The sequence below is a fragment of the Takifugu rubripes genome, chromosome 17 (assembly GCF_901000725.2).
Source record: "Takifugu rubripes chromosome 17, fTakRub1.2, whole genome shotgun sequence".
Classification (NCBI taxonomy): Eukaryota; Metazoa; Chordata; class Actinopteri; order Tetraodontiformes; family Tetraodontidae; genus Takifugu; species Takifugu rubripes.
Genome location: NC_042301.1, coordinates 6,243,502 through 6,262,173, shown reverse-complemented (window position 1 = coordinate 6,262,173; position 18,672 = coordinate 6,243,502). Strand labels below are relative to the sequence as shown.

The window sequence follows — 18,672 nt, the reverse complement described above, 5'->3', positions numbered from 1 at the left end:
GTGGTCATTCTGGGTTCACATGCAAAATGAATTATCAACAATTGAAACACACTTGAACACATTCAGGGAAATTTGTGCATATGAAACTTTCTTTCATCACTCAAAACATTTAAACATCTTTACATCACATTTGATTTTCCAGACTGAGGTTTGTCTCACTTGGATTTTGGGGGTGTTTATCTTCATGAGCTGGTTTTAATTTCAAAACTTCCCCACAATATTTTACTCATAAATAAATTAAAAGTAAACTAATGTCATCAGGGTGTCCGCTGAGTTTACGTCATAAATGCCTCCTCAACCGAAACGCTGAATATTTCATTCCATGGATATTTTCTTGTGTTTCACAAATGTTTTAAGACAGAATCACAGAGACCGATCACACAAAATGCAAAGCGGTTGAGCTGTTTCGTAGTGGGAAATGAAGGTCAGAAACTGTTCATGGATTTGACACATTTATTTCTATCCTCGTCCAACTGATTCATGATTTATGTTTGATTTCAAATGTTCATCCATTGTTCTAATCGTAATCTGTGAAATGAGAAGACGAAATAGTTTCAAGAGGAAAACCAAAGTGAAAGCAAAGAAGTGGGCAAAGAGATCAGGAGTAATGCAGATCCAGATCCTCACGTTATCACAACGAGGCCACGACCAGATCGCAGCAGAGCTGAAACATTGAGTTCCACTGGAAGAGACTTTCAGGCTTTCTCTAAAATTTCCTCCCATATTCTCACTCAAACTTCTTTTCCCTCCCACCACCCGAGCCAACCCTTCAAACACAACACTCCCCCATTAACACACGTGTGTGTCTGCGTGAGTGTGACCGTCCTCTTCCCGCAGTCTCAGCATGGTTCGGATGTGGCGGCAGCTCAGCTCCCTGCAACAGGGCCGATCTCTGTTCCTCTTACACTTTATCCTCTACCTGCCTACAGGTGCACAAACTGGGGATAAAGAAGCCAACAGCTCCCCTCCAGAGGTAGGATGGCAAGTTTAACATGTCCCTAGCTGTAGTTTAATGACTGACTGTGTTGAAGACAGAAAACACTGTTTTGAATCATGAAGGAGGGTTGTTGTTTTTAGTTTATTGGATCAAAATTAAAAATGCTGCACTGGTTTGTTTAAGATCATCAGCCTAATAAATCATTAATATCAATATTAAAGAGGAAGTATGTTGGGAAGGGAGCCTAAAATAGAACCAAATTTGAACAGATGGGGAAATTGGGAGAGGAACAAATGGTAGTTTATGAGTAAAACTTGAAAGAAAATGAGAGGAAAGTGATGTGATTTAATGGAATTTCTGATTATACTATTGAAACTTGTCTGCTGGGGCTCACATAGCAACATGGAGGTATGCTGATGTGTTCCTGTGGCTTTGTGTATATAAATGTGTGGAAATCCTGTACGTGTTGGCAGCAGGTTCAGGTGGTAAGAGGGAACTTTTCTCACCTTTTCCTACGTATTGGATACCATAAGATTTCTGAGATTCCTGCTGGAGCTCGCAACATCCACATACAGGAGACAAAAAAGAGCCGGAATTACCTGGGTGGGTACACACGCACACGCACACGCGCGCGCGCGCGCGCGCGCACACACACACACACACCAAAGAGTGATTTTTTTCTGAATCCTAAACTTCTCCCTCCAGCTCTGGTGACTAAAACTGGGGCGTCCATCATCAATGGAAACTGGGTGATTGACAGGCCAGGAATGTTCTTAGCTGCAGGAACACAGCTTATGTATCTACGACCCAATGAAATCCGCTCTCGTAGAGGAGAGTCCATCACTGCCCCTGGGCCGCTGACTGAAGACATGCATCTATATGTGAGCAAACAATCTTTCTCAGCGTCTTGAAACATGCGTCTTATTAATCCCTGTCACTCTGTCCCACAGCTGATCTACCAGCAGCCAGGGGTCAGTGTTTACTATGAATACAAGGTTCCCGTGCACAACACACACTCCACCCCTGAACCAGCTATTCCAACTGATAGGCCGTCACAGAGTAAGTGCTTCCCCCAACATGCATTATAATGTCGTCACTCTGCCATTCTCACTCTAAATATTCACCTTTGCATCAACATATATCAGATGTGCCAGATTTAATTTCACTAGCTAATACTTGACTAAAAGTAACACACTCTAATTTACTTTTTGCAATAGTGATTATTATTATTAGGCCTGCAAATCTGCAATTCTGCCAGTCCAAGCTTGTTTTTTTATCAATTTCCCCACAGATCAAACACCTAATAAGGCAGAATGTGTTTGGATTCTCTCCAAAATCCATAATTCTAGTTTTTAATTTTTAACATAACAACACAAATGCCCTCCAAAATTGCAACAAAACATTTATCAAACAGCATTTTACGCATTCAGTTCAATTCTCGGTTCACATAAATTTAGGGCAAAAATAAAACAGGATTAATTCTGTTTTTGCTTATTATGAAGTTTATGCCAACAACACATTTGAACCAGGTTGGGACAGGGTCAAAAGTCTTTATGGAATCTCTGGAATGCTTCACATTTATTGGTAACAGGCAGTGGGATCATATTTCAGTATAACAGAGGGCATCGGTCCTTCACAGGCAGGATTCAAACTGTCCAGTAACAGTCCATTATTATTATGAAATGAATGGATTCAGACTTCACTGTTGCTGACCTGTGTTTATCATCAGTCAGAGCATCAATCTGAGCTTGGAACCTTTAAAACGCCTTCAAAATGATTTCTAAATTCATCACCTGTTCTTCTTCATCAGCTTTTAACTACCACATGTTACCCAACTAATCCCACTCAGGTGAAGAGGTCCACCATGAAGACAATAATGACATCATCAAGGAAGGAAGACCCACCCTGGGTCCATCTAAAAGTCGCCCCACCTACACCTGGACCAGGAGCAGCCAAATAGAGTGCAGTGCTTCCTGCGGCACTGGTGAGAAAGAACTTAAACAATGATGATACGACAGCAGCTGATGCTCAATTTAGCCCAACAGGTGGCACCTTTTTCATTACTTGAGCGTCTGTGCACTAGCCTGAGCAGTGTCTGGGCTTGAAAAAGTCCAACACACATTCACTTTCTGTCTATGTGCGTGCATGAACTTGCCAGGCAGGCGTCATATCCTCTGGAAGTGTGTTGAGAAAGATTTCCAGGCAACGGTTCCAGCTGACCTTTGTGACTCTGCGCTTAAGCCACCAGATGAGGAGGAAGACTGCGACAACCGGCCGTGTCCTGCATAGTGAGTTAAGTTTGATTCTTGCACACGCAACCTTCAACCTGTCGTTTATTCTTTGTGATTGGATAAAAGTTGGGACCTCGGGGAGTGGTCAGAGTGCAGCAAGAGGTGTGGACCTGGCTTTCAGCACCGCCAGGTCATCTGCCGCCAGGTCATCCGTGTTCACACCAATGGGACAGAGACTTCCGTCACTGTGGCAACAGAGCTGTGCGGTTCGTCTGACAGACCTGTGACCAGATCAATGTGTCAGCTGAAGATTTGCAGCCAGTGGGAAGTCCGATCGGAGTGGAGCCCAGTGAGCAAACACGCGTCCTTCTGCAGGAAGATATTTTTATTTCTGTAAATTATCTTGTATTTTCCACGTACACAAAAAAAAATCAAATGTCACCCACCTCTGCCCCACAGTGTTCGGTACCGTGTGGTGTTGGCCAGCGTCGCAGAGAGGTGGTGTGTGTGAGCAACCAGGGTGACGTTGAGACGGATGAAGAGTGTAACACAAACCTGAAGCCGGAATCACAGCAGAACTGTGATATGGGAGTGTGTGCACGGAGCTGGTTCACCTCCCTCTGGAGCCCACGGGTAACGCGCAAGTGTGCACGCTATGAAGGATTCGAAACATTTGGGCTAATAAAGTCTGAAGATTCACATGACCATGAACATGTAACGTCTCCACACCTGTGAACAGGGATGGTTAAGATACAGAGCTATTGCTAATGTGTGTTGTACATTCACATCACAGTCATTACATGCTTTGATTATTAATTAACGTTTTTTGGTGTGTTTGTGCGCACGTGCCACCTTTGACTGCAACCAGTGTTCTGCTGAGTGCGGCCAAGGAAATCGAACTCGGGTGGCAATATGCTTGACAAATCACATGACCCACCTACCCCTGGACAGCTGTGAAGGAGAACGGCCCCCAGAGGTGACTCTGTGTGACTCGGGCCCCTGCCAGAACCGTCTGGAGTGGTACGCTGGCCCGTGGGGACAGGTAACATTCATGCACGCACCATGTGAAGTTCTCTATGTGCACGCAGCACCTGTTGGTGTGTCTCCGTGTTCAGTGCTCTGCAGAGTGTGGGAATGGCACACAGACCAGGAGCCTGGCCTGTATTTCCAGTACCAGTGGACGTATGGAGGTTGTGGACGGGTTAAAATGTTCCAGCGTCTCTCGGCCGATGGCAGTGCAGCTGTGCATGCTGAAACCCTGTGGTGTGCAGTGGTTTGTCACAGACTGGAGTGCAGTAAGTGTCAGTGCATCCTCCTTTGGCTGATCATCTCTGATAACGATCCTGATCTAAAGGCACAAAAGTCTCAGTGATGCCACCTGGATGGAGTTTCGATGAAATCAATTGTAAGATGGCTGAAACATCAGAAGAATCCAAATGTTTTTTACACCTGCTGCATGATTTTCTAACATGCAGTATTTAAATCTCTGCACGTGTTGCTTTGGAGTGAAGCCAGTGCACGACCGGACACTGATAATTGATACATTACAGATGTTACTATGCCGATTACGTGGGGCTGATGTTCGGTCCTGTGTCACTCTGCTCTGTCACGTCAGTGTTCGCGCTCGTGTGACGGTGGCTACCGCGTACGCGAGGTGCGTTGCCTAAGTGACAATGTTGCTCCCAGTGACCGTTGTGACCCCAGTTTGACCCCAGAGAGCCGAGAAGAATGCAACAAGCAGCCGTGCATAGCTGAGATAAGTAAGTCTGATCAGTACAGCCTGATCAATTCACGTAATAAATATTCAACTGTAAATTAAAGTGATTGACTTCAAAGATGATGTCATTAGAATTTATTTGCATTGATTGGCCATCATTAATTGAATGTGAATAGAGGTGGATTAGTGATGCTTGTCCCTTCACAGACTCAGACTGCAGTGACCAGTATTATAACTGCGTGGTGGTGCTTCAAGCCCAGCTCTGCATTTACCCCTACTACTCCAACATCTGCTGCGCCTCTTGTTACCGTGCTCAGAGAACATACCTCAGCTCTGCTCAGAAGAACCGCACCGGTCGGTGATGCTGGAGCTACTAATCTACTCAGGTTTGGAAAATCATGGTGGCCAAACCAACCCAAAACAATCTCAGCATCACCGCTGCTGACATATGGAGGACTCAAAACCATGACCTTTCACCCAGTGTTTTCTGATCTAAACTTGGGACTGTTCTCATTTACAAGTGCATATTTATTCTTAATAAAAGGTGCATAGCTTCTGTCTGACTTCTAATTTTACATCTTACAGGCATCATTAAATTATTACCTGATACATAAATCGTTAAACACCAACAGTGACCTTCAGTGCCATCAGTTGAGGTTGAAGAATATATTCCTACTCTTAAAATCTTCTAGCCAGATGAGGACAGATACAAGGCAAAGCAAGAGGATTCTAGGTTTGATTGTGCACCAAAAGTTAACATGATCTTCATATATCTGAAGTTTCTGTCATTCAACTCAATTTAGTTAAACAATCCATATAGACTCTGTTGCAATCAATGATCTGGTGCACTCACTCAGCATGTGAAATGTGATTACCCTGGCTAAGAACTGTCGCTGGAGCCTTTTGGATCAGCAGGAGGCTTTTCAGATTTATTTGCGAGTATTGAACATAAGCCTAGAAGTAACAAATATTTGGTACTGACAGCCTCCACAGCTTCTATTAGGGACTCTACAGAATCGACAACAGCGGACGTGTTCATGCTCCATGTTTAATTGTGCACCACTCAATCCAGTCAAGAAGAGATCACATTAGTTTTGAACTCTTTCAAGATGATACCCCTTGTTTTAATGAGATGGCAGGGCCGACAGCATGTAAAAGCCCATTAATTTGTTCACGAGAAATTTAAAGTACAGAAAAACAAAATATTCAACACCACTGACAGATGTACAACGCTTTCTAATGAAATAAAAATAGCATATGGACCGAGGTGTTGCAATAAACACTTATTTAGTTGCTATACATTAACTTTTTATTATGGTCCAGAGGTGCTGCCGAGGCTTTTTGTTGTTTAAAGATGTGAGGCTGTTGAGGATGTGAGTGGACGAAAAGAACATTTGTAAGGTGAGCCTGGGCCTTTGGCTTTGAGGGATGCAGGGTCCACATTCACCAACATCATCTGTGTCTAACTAAGCTGCTCAGACACCCCAAAAACATTCAAGGCTCGTTTCCATGCAGTTCATTCATCACCTATTCTAAATATATATACATACATACATGTATGTATATGTAGAGATATATTTTCTACACAACAAGATGGTGTTTTATAACACAAGTGGCAGTCTGGTTTTTTGTCCTTGGCATTAAGTACCCGACAGTAAGACATTAACTGTTCCTGATGGGTTATTATTAATCTCTATGAAAATAAGAGTTAGCTTACCCTAACTGCCCCATTTTGTTCACAAGTCAGTTCTGAAAATACAATTGCAAGTGACATTCTCCATCAAAGTTTTACTGAGAACCAAAAAATAGATTTCACTCCGTCTGATTTGTTCAGCTTATCAAATGCAACAACTGGTTTGTTTTCTTTTGTAGCATCGTACCAACATTCACTGGTTTCAATATCTCGGAAATCTTACAAATACATAAATATAGTAGGTTACAATACAGTTAAAAAAAAGCAAAATAAAGTATATATTTTTTCCTTAAATGATATGTTGCCAGAGGCAAACCCAGAAACAGATCTTTGACACTAGAATCACCCCCTGAGCTCAAATGATAAATGAACAGCCATGTCTGAAAGCAGAACTTCGTCCCAGATAATTGACTACTGTTGTGATACTCAGGAGTAGCGTACCGTGTCCAGGACTGTAGGCAAACGTTGGTGTCCTGTGTAAGCCAAGAGAAGTCTGAAGGCACAATTATCTGAAGCAAAACATGCCTCTTGAATCAAACCCATTTACCTGGGTATCAACCTGGTATCACAGGACTAAGATTCTGAAAGAAAAACAAAAGTTTACAGTTCTTCGTACATATAAAGAAGGATGAGGCAGTGATTTAGGTTAAGGCCCGATTATTTAACACTGTCGGCATATCAGACCCAACTGATTTGCAACATGTCAGTTTGTCACACCACAAACATTCCTTGTATATTTCTTCTCAAGGTTAAGTCAATTATATTTTTTGCACTTCTTTCAGAGGTTGTTATGCACAGCAACATATAAATGCACAAGAATATAAATGGGCTTCAGACTATTATATTAGTAAAGTGTACCTCTCAGGCAGTGCTTTAAGTGGGGGATAAAAATGAGCCTGTACTTCCTTTATTCTCTTTTTGGGATGTGAACAGGACATTGGTTTTGATAAAATATATTATATTCTAACTTTCTTAAGAGAGATGTATTTGAAGATGATACCAATGTACGCAACAGCCATTTATTTACTGATCTTAAGTGCATGATTCTGGTGAAAAAGCTACACATCTGCATGTTAAATGGACACTTTTCCCTGGAAAGAAGTAAATCAATACTGGCCCTGACAATGATGCCTTCACATGGAGGGTCAACGAACAGCGGAGACTCACAGAAAGTTATTGCACTTTCTGAAATGAAGACATGAAATTGTGAAACTCCATATGAGGACATCTGGAGATGTGCCTGGGCCCCATTTTCTATGACCGGTAAGACCCTCCTCCATGGACAGATTATACACCAACTCCTAAATGTGTCATTATAATGCACACAGATATATTGCTGATGTTGATGTTCTGTGTTTACAGTGGGGAGAACAAGTATTGGTACACAGTACACTGCCAATTTTGCAGATTTTCCCACTTGTGAAGCATATAGAGATGTGTAATTTTTCAACTGTGAGTGACAGAATCTAAAACAGAAACCCACAAAATCACAGTGTGATTTTTAAATAATAAATGTGTTTTTTATTGCATAAGTATTTGATAACCTACCAAGTAGTAAAATTGCAGCTCTCAGAGACCTATTAGTTCTTTAAAAAGCCCTCCTGTTCTCCACTCATTACCTGTATTACCTGGACCTATTTGAACTCGCTGTCTGCATAAAAGACACCTGTCCACACACTCAATCAAACAAAATTCAACCTCTCCACAATGGCCAAGACCAGAGAGCTGTGTAAGGACATCAGGGATATAATTGTAGACCTGCAACAGTTGTTGCCTTCTCACCAAGCTGCTTGCCTATTAGGCAACAACTGTTGGCACAATTATTAGAAAATGGAAGAAGTTCAAGATGACGGTCAATCTCCCTTGGGCTGGGGCTCCATGCAAGGCCTTACCTTGCGGGGCATCAATGATCATGAGGAAGGTGAGGGATCAGCCCAGAACTAAATGGTAGGACCTGACCTAAAGAGAGCTGGGACCGCAGTCTCAAAGAAAACCATTAGGAACACACTACGCCATCATTGATTAAAATCCTGCAGAGCACGCAAGGTCCCGCTGCTCAAGCCAGCACATGTCCAGGTCCCCTCCGACTATCTGGATGATCCGGAGGAGGAATGGAAGAAAGTCATGATGACGCAAAATAGAGCTTTTCGGAGCAAATTACTTCATACATCATACATTGTGATTTTCTGGATTTGTTTTGTCTGTCACTCACAGTTGAAGAGTACCTATAATAAACATTACACAGCTCTCCATGCTTTGCAAGTAGAAAAACCTGCAAAATCAGCAGTGTAACAAATACTTGTTCTCCCCACTCTATTGCACGTCTGTCCATCCCAATGAGAAGGATCACTACACTGGAGCTCTTCTTCACCTTTCATCTTTCTCCCTAAAAGGGTTATTTTTAGGTTTTTCCTGACCTGAACTGTGCAGATTGTAAAGCCCTCCAGGGAAAACACTGCGAGTTTGGGCTCTAAATAAATTTGATATAATTTGAACACTCAAACATGTGGGTTGCTTGAGCTTTCCAATGTCAACAGGGCAATTAGGCCAAGACCTCGACAGGAATCTTGTCTAGAGACCAAAGAACACCTCAGGTATAGTAAATATGCATGAACTACTGAGATCAAATTGTACTTAAGACAAGATAAATTCAGATTAAATAAAGGGCTGAAGTGTCTTAAGGCAAAAATGCAGTTATACTGTGCGTCATAGGCAAAAAGGCATAGAAACAAAGGTGAATCCTACTCTCAACACAGACCACACCCTCAGTGCTTCCTGTGTTTGGGGAGAAACTGATGAGCTGGTTGTTCTGGGAGGAAACCTCTGCAGCATCATTTTGAAATCAACAGGCTGTTGTGGGTGCACTACCGTTTGCTCAGTGTTGATAAGGAATTCTCCAGCTTCCAGTACCATGTTGAGTTTATCATATAGACACCACCAAGTGCCTGGCTATTTAAAAGATTGTTGATGTCAAAGGGCTCAGTTACTGGGGAAAAACATGCAATGGTCAGCAGGAGCTTGAAGCCTGAAAAGGCATTTGAAAATGGACACTGCGTGTTTGGCAGCCAGACAAGAATAGTTCCCCAATCAGGCTGAGGATGTCACCATTTTAGGAGAGCTCAATGTGGTATATATGCTGTCTGAATTTTCCCTTCGGAGAGGCACTTTTCTGATGTACACCTGTACTAAGGTTTGCTGTCTCCATATTGCGTAATATAAACATTTCCTGATCAGTGTTTTGTGGCTTTTCATTTAAAAACATACCCAGAGTGCTTTTTGGCCAAAATCTTCTGCAACAGTGTCAACAGCACTGACTGCCAAGTTTGTCTGAATTATGAAGAGGAAAGTAGAGGGTACCCGCCTGCTTAAAGCACTACCTCCATTCATTCAGGGTGCTGACTTTGAGAATTAATCTACCGGTACATATGAAGCGTGTGTGAAAAATACACCATCGATAAACAGGAAGAATTAAGAGGGAAATGGAAACGGACTAAATGGCTCATATATACATACGTATATATGTCTCTACGTATATATATGTGTGTACTCGTGTAAAAAAAAAAAAGGCTTCAAGTTTCAGACTACCCTTCACATTTGATCTGTGATTACAGACTCGCTCAGGGTGGAAACAGAACAGGAAAAACCAAAAGGATCAAAGATTTGGAGGGCTCCAAGGGGTAAAGTTCAAGTTTGACTTCCTCATGTGCAAGTCAATATAAAAATGCTACAACTCTCTTGTCAACAAGATGGGTTGAGGGCAGGCCATGTCCCCCTACAGTTTAGTAAAGAAAGGGGGGCTCATACATTGGTAAGAGAGTTTGTTCAATCAGTGGCGTAATGCTTGTTATTCTGCACTCTTTGTTTCATCCAGCTTGTGACCTCGCTCAGTCTTCACATGGAGGAAGAACAACCAAGTCAGAGCCCGTGTCAGCATGTTAGGAGCAACAACACCTCCATCCTTTGTCTTTTTCCTCTTACTGCAGAAGATTCCACATGTTCTTCAGATGTGAAGTGCCACCCCCTAGTTGCTCCAACTTGTGGTTAGATTCTCTTTACCGTTTGCGTTCCTTCCTTTCCCACCACGTGTCTCTCACTCGCTGTCAGTATCGATGTCCGAGTCAGACCATTGCACTGGGCTCATTTTACCATTACGCTGTGCATACTCAATGACTGCTGTGTAGCAGAAGTAGTACTGGTCCCAAGTCTGAATGCTGAAAGCCCTCTGTGTACGCATCCGCCGCACTGTCTCTCTGATGTCCACCGTACCGATGTCCTCCAACCGGGACAAGCAGATGTCCAGTGTACAGAAGGTTCCTTGTTAATAGGTGAAAAGAAACAACAAAGTTGGAAAAAATTTTGTAGGACAGCTTAAGACTTAGAGATGTCTTTTAACAAACCAACTTAATTCCTGTAAAACAATGAGCTTCGATACCTCAGCTAATGCATTTTCTGTGTGAATGACAGCTAATTTTGCCGATAATTGTTTTCAGACAGATCCTAATACCTATTATTTGCCAAATTTTACTTAGTCTTAACCAGGCTTTTACATACTCAAAGCAGTTTTGCTACTATGTTTTAGTGCTGGATAAATACCTGTTTAACAAAATTATATTTAAAAAGTAATTTTAGAAGTACTAAAAAAAAGTCATACCGAGTCATAACCTGAAAAAAAACACTTAGCTATTTGAGTGAACTCCTAACTCTTATGCATATGATCATGTTGAGAACATATTAAGGGAGGCTTGTGAGCAGAGGAACAACCCAACCCAGAAGTATTGGGGAGTCACCAAGCTTTGGGGGTTCTATTTGCAAGATGAACTGGTGCACTTCACAAGATCAAACACAAAGATCTGACCCAAGAGAAAATATGTGGACTGAATTGGAAAGGCATGTGAAAGCAAAGAGGCAAACAAAGCCGACTGTGTAGAAGCAGGAGCACATGACAAGACCTCCAGAAATGTGTAGGGTGTGTAGGAAACTGCTTAACATGTTTAAGCAAACTTGGGCAAAGCTATGAAATTATAGGCAATTATGCAAAGAGCACAGAAACATCACATTTAAGGAACACAATACAAACGTCCTTTGTTAAAAGTGTCCGAGTTAGTAAATACATCCAAAAGTGCCAAAATGGCTCATGTCTTTACCTGTGCGGCCAATACCAGCACTACAGTGCACAACCACAGGGGGTCCCCCAGGTGATCCCGTCCAACTAGAACCAAGACTTTGGACGGCAGTCGCTTTCCTCTGAAGAACATGCTCACGGAAGTCCAACATGGCTGAAGCACTTTTGGGGACCCCAAAGTCTGGCCAGCTGAGATAGAGGTAGTGGCACACTTCCCGTTTTTCACCAGACTGTGGACAAAGATAACACAGTTTAACAAAATTTCTCAATCTAAAACCAACAAAATAATAGCAGGTGCCTTTTATTAGAATCTCAAACACCTTTAAATCCATCCAGGAATCATTGATGAGTCCTACCTGTGTATTGTATAGCTTGAGATGGGAGAGTTTGAAGTCCTGAAAGACTTGGATGTGTGTGGTCCGAACCATGAAATAGCCATGCTGCTCAGTCTTGCCCTCCTCAAGAGGCCAGTACTGACCACACTTGACACGTCCGCGTTCCACCACCCTAACACACAAAATCACACTGCATTGTAATCGAAGATAATGCCTTTGCTATATATGAAACCGCAGTATATTTCACAATTCAAAATTCAGGGTTTCTTAATTGTGGCAAAAAACCTCTACAGGTCCCCAAAGTTTCACTAGAAACCAAAGTCTTATTCATTATATGGTGCTCTTTCACAAGAGGCCTTACCTGGTGGTCATGACAATAATAAGGACCATCTGCTCCCACACCATGCGCCAAAAGTCAGCAAAGGTTTTTGGTAAAGGGCCTATGTAACAAAAATGTATCAAGCCACATCAACACCTTCAGAAAAGCAGACAGGACAAAATAATCCTGTCTGTAAGACTCAAAGTTATTGCTGACAGCTGCTCACCCTGAGTTGCGATGTAGGCATTACCCCTCTTGTACCCGTCCATGAAGCTGCCATTGATGTAATCTGATGTCTGTAAACACACAGAGCAAGGTTAAAGCTTGAGGTTTTGTTTTAGAATTGACCATTTGAAAGTGCTTGGCTAGGATTCGATAGTCAAGATGTCCCTATTTCCCATCACGTTGGTTAAATTAATGCAGCAAATCAGCTTCATCTTTAGAAGGTTTTCTCATCTTTTGGAAATTATCAACTAGTGTTGATGCAGGTATTTAATCTAATCTGAGCTTTATTAGTACAAACAGGTACATAGTTGTGATAATTGTATGAGTATAAGCATAGAATGTTTTCAGAATGTGCTTGAATGGAAATCACAATGAATTTTGCAGGAGTGAATCTTTACCTCATCGTCACCATCAAGCTTGCAGAGTTGAACTCGTGAATGATCGAGGCAGAGAACATCACTGTACCTGTTCTTAATCTGATTAGATAGCTTTCTGTGAAGGCAGAACAGAATGCCAGACATATCGGTGCCTCGTGTGATTTTATCAAAAACGAAGAAAATGAGCAATGTGCAAAACATGGAAGATTTAAGAAGCAGCAGATCATATTTATACATTATACTCAGATCTTACTTAGAGTAATCAAAGGTTCCTGCTGGTGGCTCTTTACGGATATCCTCGTACTCCTGATAGATCCCCTTCTTCTTCTTCCTCTTCACATAGTCCACCAGGTCATGCACTGTCATGCCTCCCAGCTCTGGCATGTGAACAGACACTTCCATGTAACGCTCCTCATCATCAGGGCCCCAAGACGAAGACAGCGGTGAGGATTGGGAGTATGGTTGTTGAGGGGGTCGAGGCAAAGATTTCTGGGGCAATGGAGGCACCCCGCCTTCCTCTGAGGGACAGTCTATGGCCTTTCCATCCGCTACATCTCTGGCATCTTTGTGGGAAAGAGGCGTGTCCGGAGGTGTATCGGACTGGGGAGGGGCTTGGTGACCGCGTCCATTCACGTTGGCATTAGGGGTGGACTCACTGATGGTGACTTCTGCCCCGCTCACTGCTGAGCCGTTGCAGTGTTGATGGTTTCCCTGTAGTCTGTTTGAAGACAGCTGGGACTGACCCGAAGCTTCAGTCTTAGCATCTATAACCCCGCAGTGGTTCTGTGGGTTAGCATTCTTGTCATCATAGCAGTTTGAGTTCGCCGCCGTTACCTCAGGGCCAGCACTCGTGGTGCTGCAGTCTAAGCTGTAGGAGAGCAGCAGGCTTCCCACACAGTCATGCGTGTCAGTCTGTACAGTGTTGTTTTGTATGTTAACACAGGACTGGATCCAGGCCACATGGCTATACTGGGAAGTCCCACCCAAGTGTTCCGGGAGGGACGTGACTGGGATATGACTTGTCAATTCGTGACCTTTCAATGTGCACACCTTCGGAATATGAGTAGAAAGAAAAAAATAACAGATTTAGTCAAGTACCGGTACAACAGATTAAAAAAAAAAATCTTATGGTAATTCAAGAGAAACTTCCTGGCGTACCCTCTCTCTCAACTTCTCGCGCACAAATAGCCGGAGGACAGCAAAAGGCGCTCGAAACCAAAGAGGGGATGACACGATGAAGACGCATTTTAGACGAGCTGGAAAAGCTCCCTGAGTACAAACAAATATCAGTCAACAGAATCTTTCATAGAACCTAAATCTAAAATATTATTGCATTCACCTTGAGCAAGTCTAGTATCTTGACACAGAGCTCATAGTCAAAATTGCCATAGCTGGAGTTGGTCATGTCGTAGATAAATATAAGTCCTTCTCTTTGAGTCTGTGCACTACAGGACAATGAACAAGTTTAAAAAAAAATTACAATCAAAAAGTCATTTTTAAGAGAGAAACAGAACAGAGAGGATAATTATCACTGTTGGGTAGGGATTAGGTGTCAGGCAGAACACAACAACAAAGATCAATGAAACAGGTCTTTAAGGTATTTATTCACAATTCTGAGGTTGGGCAATACTCTTGTGGCCAAGGTAAGGAACCTTTGCTTTGACCTCATATTTGTCGTTTGATCTGGATGGGGGGGGGGGGTGTCATTTAATCACAAAAAGGTCTCACAATAGAGACAGATTGTGTTTAGAAATATTTTTGCTTATGATAAAATGTTAGGCTATCACCTCTCGATGGCTTTGTCCAGCTGATAGATGATGGCTTGCAGCACAGCTTTGTGAGTTGTGATGTCTGGTCGATGAAGACGGGCAGTGAAGAGTGCAAGTGCTGCACCCTTGGCATCGCGACCAGGCTGTGGAGAAAATAAGATTAACAGGCCATCAGACAAAACCCAAACCAGAATGAAAAATCAGCTTCATCTTTTCATCAACTATTTGAAGAAAAATACTCCTAGTATATCATTATAAAAATGGCCCTTAAGCATAAGAACACACTGACAAATGTGCACACCTTCTATATATTGTGCTGTGTGTATTCATTTTAACACTCACCAGAACTGTAAATTTGCCACTCAGCAGCTCGGAGCGGAGAGGCTCCTCATCAGGGTTGATATTTATGATGCCCTCTTTGATTCTCGTGTTCTATTTTTAATATGTGATGACAGAGACAAAGCTTTTAAAAGATATTCCAGATAAAGATGAAGCCTGAGATCTTGACTGTCTAAATGTCCCCAACCGTTGTCATTGCTAAAACTAGACCCTGATTACTGGTAGTTAGATTACCGTAAATTCTGGACTACAGAGCGCACCTGATTAAAAGCCGCATAATCTAATTTTAGAAAGAAAATCAATTTTGTACTTATACAAGCTGCACCAGTTTTTAAGCTGCAGGTATCTCACGTAGTAATATGAAACATTAGCTCAAAAACATTCATTAAGGGTATATGTTTTTATTACTGTAAGAAACAAGTCACTGACGAGTGACAGACAGACAGGTAAGAAACAACATCCACTCTTTTCACTTGTATGTTTATACAGAGACCTTAAATCCAAATTTTATCACATCAGGATTTTTAACTTTTCTTTTAATTTAATCTGCTTAGCAACATAAAAAACATATATTGTACTGGTAAATGCTTTTTTTTTTCTAACGGTGTCTGTAATGCAGCCACCTTGAAATATACGTTTGTATCAGCTACACACAAATTATGTTGCTTATGCTGTTTTACTCAAACAATGAACAATCTAAAACACCACGATGGCCCACCTCTAAAATCTTCTATTTTCATCGCGGTAGCGATTGCTTTTGCCTTCAGTCTGATTTGTACAATGGAAACACCACGGCCGCCTGCTCTCTGCGTGATGACCCAGTCTTCCAGAAAGTTTGCACACTCGGGCCATCTGCGATGTTTACGTCTAAAAGCTTTTGTCATTTTTTGCTTTGGATCAGTTCTTCATGCTAGCATCTTCTCACCATTGATTCATTTATGCCAAGATTACGTGCAGCAGCTCGATTTCATTCTTCAACCACCAGAGTGATCGCTTTTAACTAAAAAGCCGCATCATATGCTTTTCTTCTAGTATTTTCCATGTTGAGGGTTAGTAAAAATGACTGATTCACAATAGTTGTGATAGTGCGCTTGACTGATCATACAATTTCATTGGACCTCTGTCTGGACCTCTCATTAATTTTATTGGTCTACTGTTGCCAGGCAAAATGTTTTTGGCACCACGAAAAAAAACGTGAACAAGCCACACTGTAGAATAAGCCGCAGTGTTTAAAGGGTAGGGGGAAAAAGCGGCTTAAAGTCCGGAATTTACGGTAGTTAATTTGGTACTGTTTGAAATGTCTATGAAACAGAGAAGGGGGAGCATCTACAGGTTTGTTTTTAATAAAACACTGCTCTACCTTGTAATCTTGGAAGAGGTCGATGGCTCTTGACACGTCAAACTTGCGGGCCATAAGAAACTTGATGGCTGTAGGTTGGGACACCAGCCCTGCGCTGTGAGGATGCTCCCTGCTGCGCACCTTATCTAGGAACTCCTTTACAGCCTGAACAAACATAAAATACCACATCTAAAGCAAAGGATTTAGCATAGATGTAAACATTTGTAACAAAAGGAAAAGAGAAGAAAGATGTTAAAAACCCTTTAAGCTTTTTCAACCACATTGGAAATGAAGAACCCATTTAATCATCACCATCATCTCTAGGATTAAACCTGTCAACAATGAGTTACAGTTGAAAACAAGCCGAGTCCCGGAAGGTGCAGTGATGGAGTGCACTTTTGTGCCAGAAGAAACGAGTCAGCTTGTTTTCACCCAAGTGAGCTTCAGCTATCTGACAAATATGAAACGAGGACAAGAAGTGACGAGGTGGGCGTCACTGGATTAACCCCTTCTTTTCATTTTACTTAAAGTGAATTATGCACAGGAATAATAATGTGGCCATAAATCGCTTGAAATAAAACCCAGTGATAATCGGAACAGCAATAAAATATCAGGATTTTTCAAAATGAATATGTAAATGTATTGACTGAGGGGTTAAGATGTCAGACGTTACACAACGACAACAGAAGCCTTTTTATTCTATTGTATTAAGTGCTCTGGACAATTTATAATTATATTTAAGCTTAATATAAAAGTTGCTTTGTCTTGCAAACGATGCATTATAATTAACGAGCTAAATTCAATATAGCCGTTACAAAAGTTTGTTTGTGAAAGTGAAACAATACACTGCATGGATTGGATTCTGCAGGATTTGAGTCACGATATTCTGGGATGGCAACAGTATACGGGCCAACTTCTGGATCCACAAAAGCATCACGTTATCGCCACTTGGTCAACATCAGCACCGGGGCCAAACACCTCGAAACTGAGGAACCAAACCGTCAAATCAACACGATCGGCTCAACAGGGACCCAGCTCGGTTCTGTTGGGTTGTGGTACCGAGCAGCTTTCGGTAACACAACTGAACCGAAGATCTGTTAACCTTCAGTTGGAGGGGACGATTAGAAAAAGTCGCTCTTGCAGCAAACCTGTCAGAGTAACTTTGTTCGGATGGTTTCGAATGTTTGCTAATCACGACAGGCTTTTTACTAGAAAGTTGAGGCAACAACAATGCTGAGAAGCGGGGGTGAATTCTGTGAATTCGCCATCGTAATAACGGGCAGGACACTGCTCAGTTTTCGCCTCGTAGCAAAGCATCGCGTTCTGCCTTAAGATCCATGTTCGTGCCGCGGTATTCAATGACATCGAGCATTTTGGGCTGTTTTGTCATTTCCAACCCGTTTACTAGATCCAACATGATTCCTAATGCCAAGCAAGAGAACTGACTACAAGCCTCTTTGCAAATCAACAATAGCTATTAGCATTAGCTCGCGGCTAGGTTACATGTGGCAGCCCAAAGCATTAAAGACACCGATTACCACACGTATATTGGTGAATCACATCTTAAGAGACACCTGGGACTGACTCAAGTTTCATGAAGATATATTTCGTGATTGTGACTTCTAATGAGTGTATTTGACGTCCACAGCAGGTTGAAGAGATCCTAATAGTTGCGAACGCCATCGTGCTAATATTCGTGCTAAATGCTGTCAGTCACCCCAGTCTGTCGGTTGGGGGGGGGGGCAGCGCTGTTTACTAAACATCTCTTCCAGTTAAATCCATACTTACAAAGAACACAGGGAAGCAAACACGATGGCTAATGGTAATAGTAGGGACTGACACCTTCGTTATTAAGACGATCGGGACAAGAGTGGTTTAAAAACGTGAAGAGCCTCTTACCAGCTGCTCCTGAGTTGTCAGGGCTTCCGCCATCTTGAAGCCTCCGCAACGTCGCAACGGGCGCGCGAACCAGCAGCTCGCTCACTTACCGAGGCCACGCCCATATTCGCCTCACGACACAAGTCATTATAAATAGTTATTTATGAATGGTCTTAAACATCGTGTTTTCCTTCACAGATAATGGCGTTTTCTACGATTAAAGTCTGCTTGGTAAAGACAGTCAAACTGTTAGTTTGTTATCCAATGGACATTTTTTAGTTCTTTTGTAATGTAAAGGTTTTACATTTTAATGTCTCATCGGTTAAATTATTAATTACTCTGACTACTGTGCAATTAAGCCTATTTCCTCAAACAAAACAAAAAACAAAAT

General features: G+C 42.2%; 2 protein-coding genes across 5 annotated transcripts; one reads left to right on the top strand and one right to left on the bottom strand.

Annotated features, from left to right (window-relative positions):
- The first annotated feature begins 841 nt into the window (after window positions 1-841).
- Window positions 842-5,427, top strand: adamtsl7 (ADAMTS-like 7). Of its 4 annotated transcripts, none has more exons than XM_029850897.1 (12): window positions 842-973; window positions 1,414-1,540; window positions 1,643-1,818; window positions 1,888-1,996; window positions 2,787-2,921; window positions 3,096-3,225; window positions 3,295-3,517; window positions 3,628-3,801; window positions 4,037-4,210; window positions 4,284-4,463; window positions 4,784-4,928; window positions 5,093-5,427. In XM_029850897.1, exons 1-12 carry the CDS (start codon window positions 845-847, stop codon window positions 5,245-5,247), a joined length of 1,857 nt encoding a protein of 618 aa, XP_029706757.1. In that variant the 5' UTR covers window positions 842-844; the 3' UTR covers window positions 5,248-5,427. The 4 variants fall into 4 exon arrangements, with proteins under 4 accessions (XP_029706757.1, XP_029706754.1, XP_029706756.1 ...); XM_029850896.1 differs by having other exon boundaries at window positions 843-973; window positions 1,411-1,540; XM_029850894.1 differs by having other exon boundaries at window positions 1,414-1,818.
- A 550-nt stretch (window positions 5,428-5,977) lies between these two features.
- On the bottom strand, window positions 5,978-18,383 carry ptpn9b (protein tyrosine phosphatase non-receptor type 9b). The gene is made up of 13 exons (XM_011619384.2): window positions 18,303-18,383; window positions 16,425-16,568; window positions 15,068-15,157; window positions 14,744-14,868; window positions 14,296-14,401; window positions 14,115-14,225; window positions 13,210-14,006; window positions 12,978-13,071; window positions 12,581-12,650; window positions 12,397-12,475; window positions 12,057-12,207; window positions 11,723-11,930; window positions 5,978-10,892 (listed from the first exon to the last, which is right to left on the bottom strand). Exons 1-13 carry the CDS (start codon window positions 18,333-18,335, stop codon window positions 10,669-10,671), a joined length of 2,232 nt encoding a protein of 743 aa, XP_011617686.2. The 5' UTR covers window positions 18,336-18,383; the 3' UTR covers window positions 5,978-10,668.
- Between the last annotated feature and the right edge of the window lie 289 nt (window positions 18,384-18,672).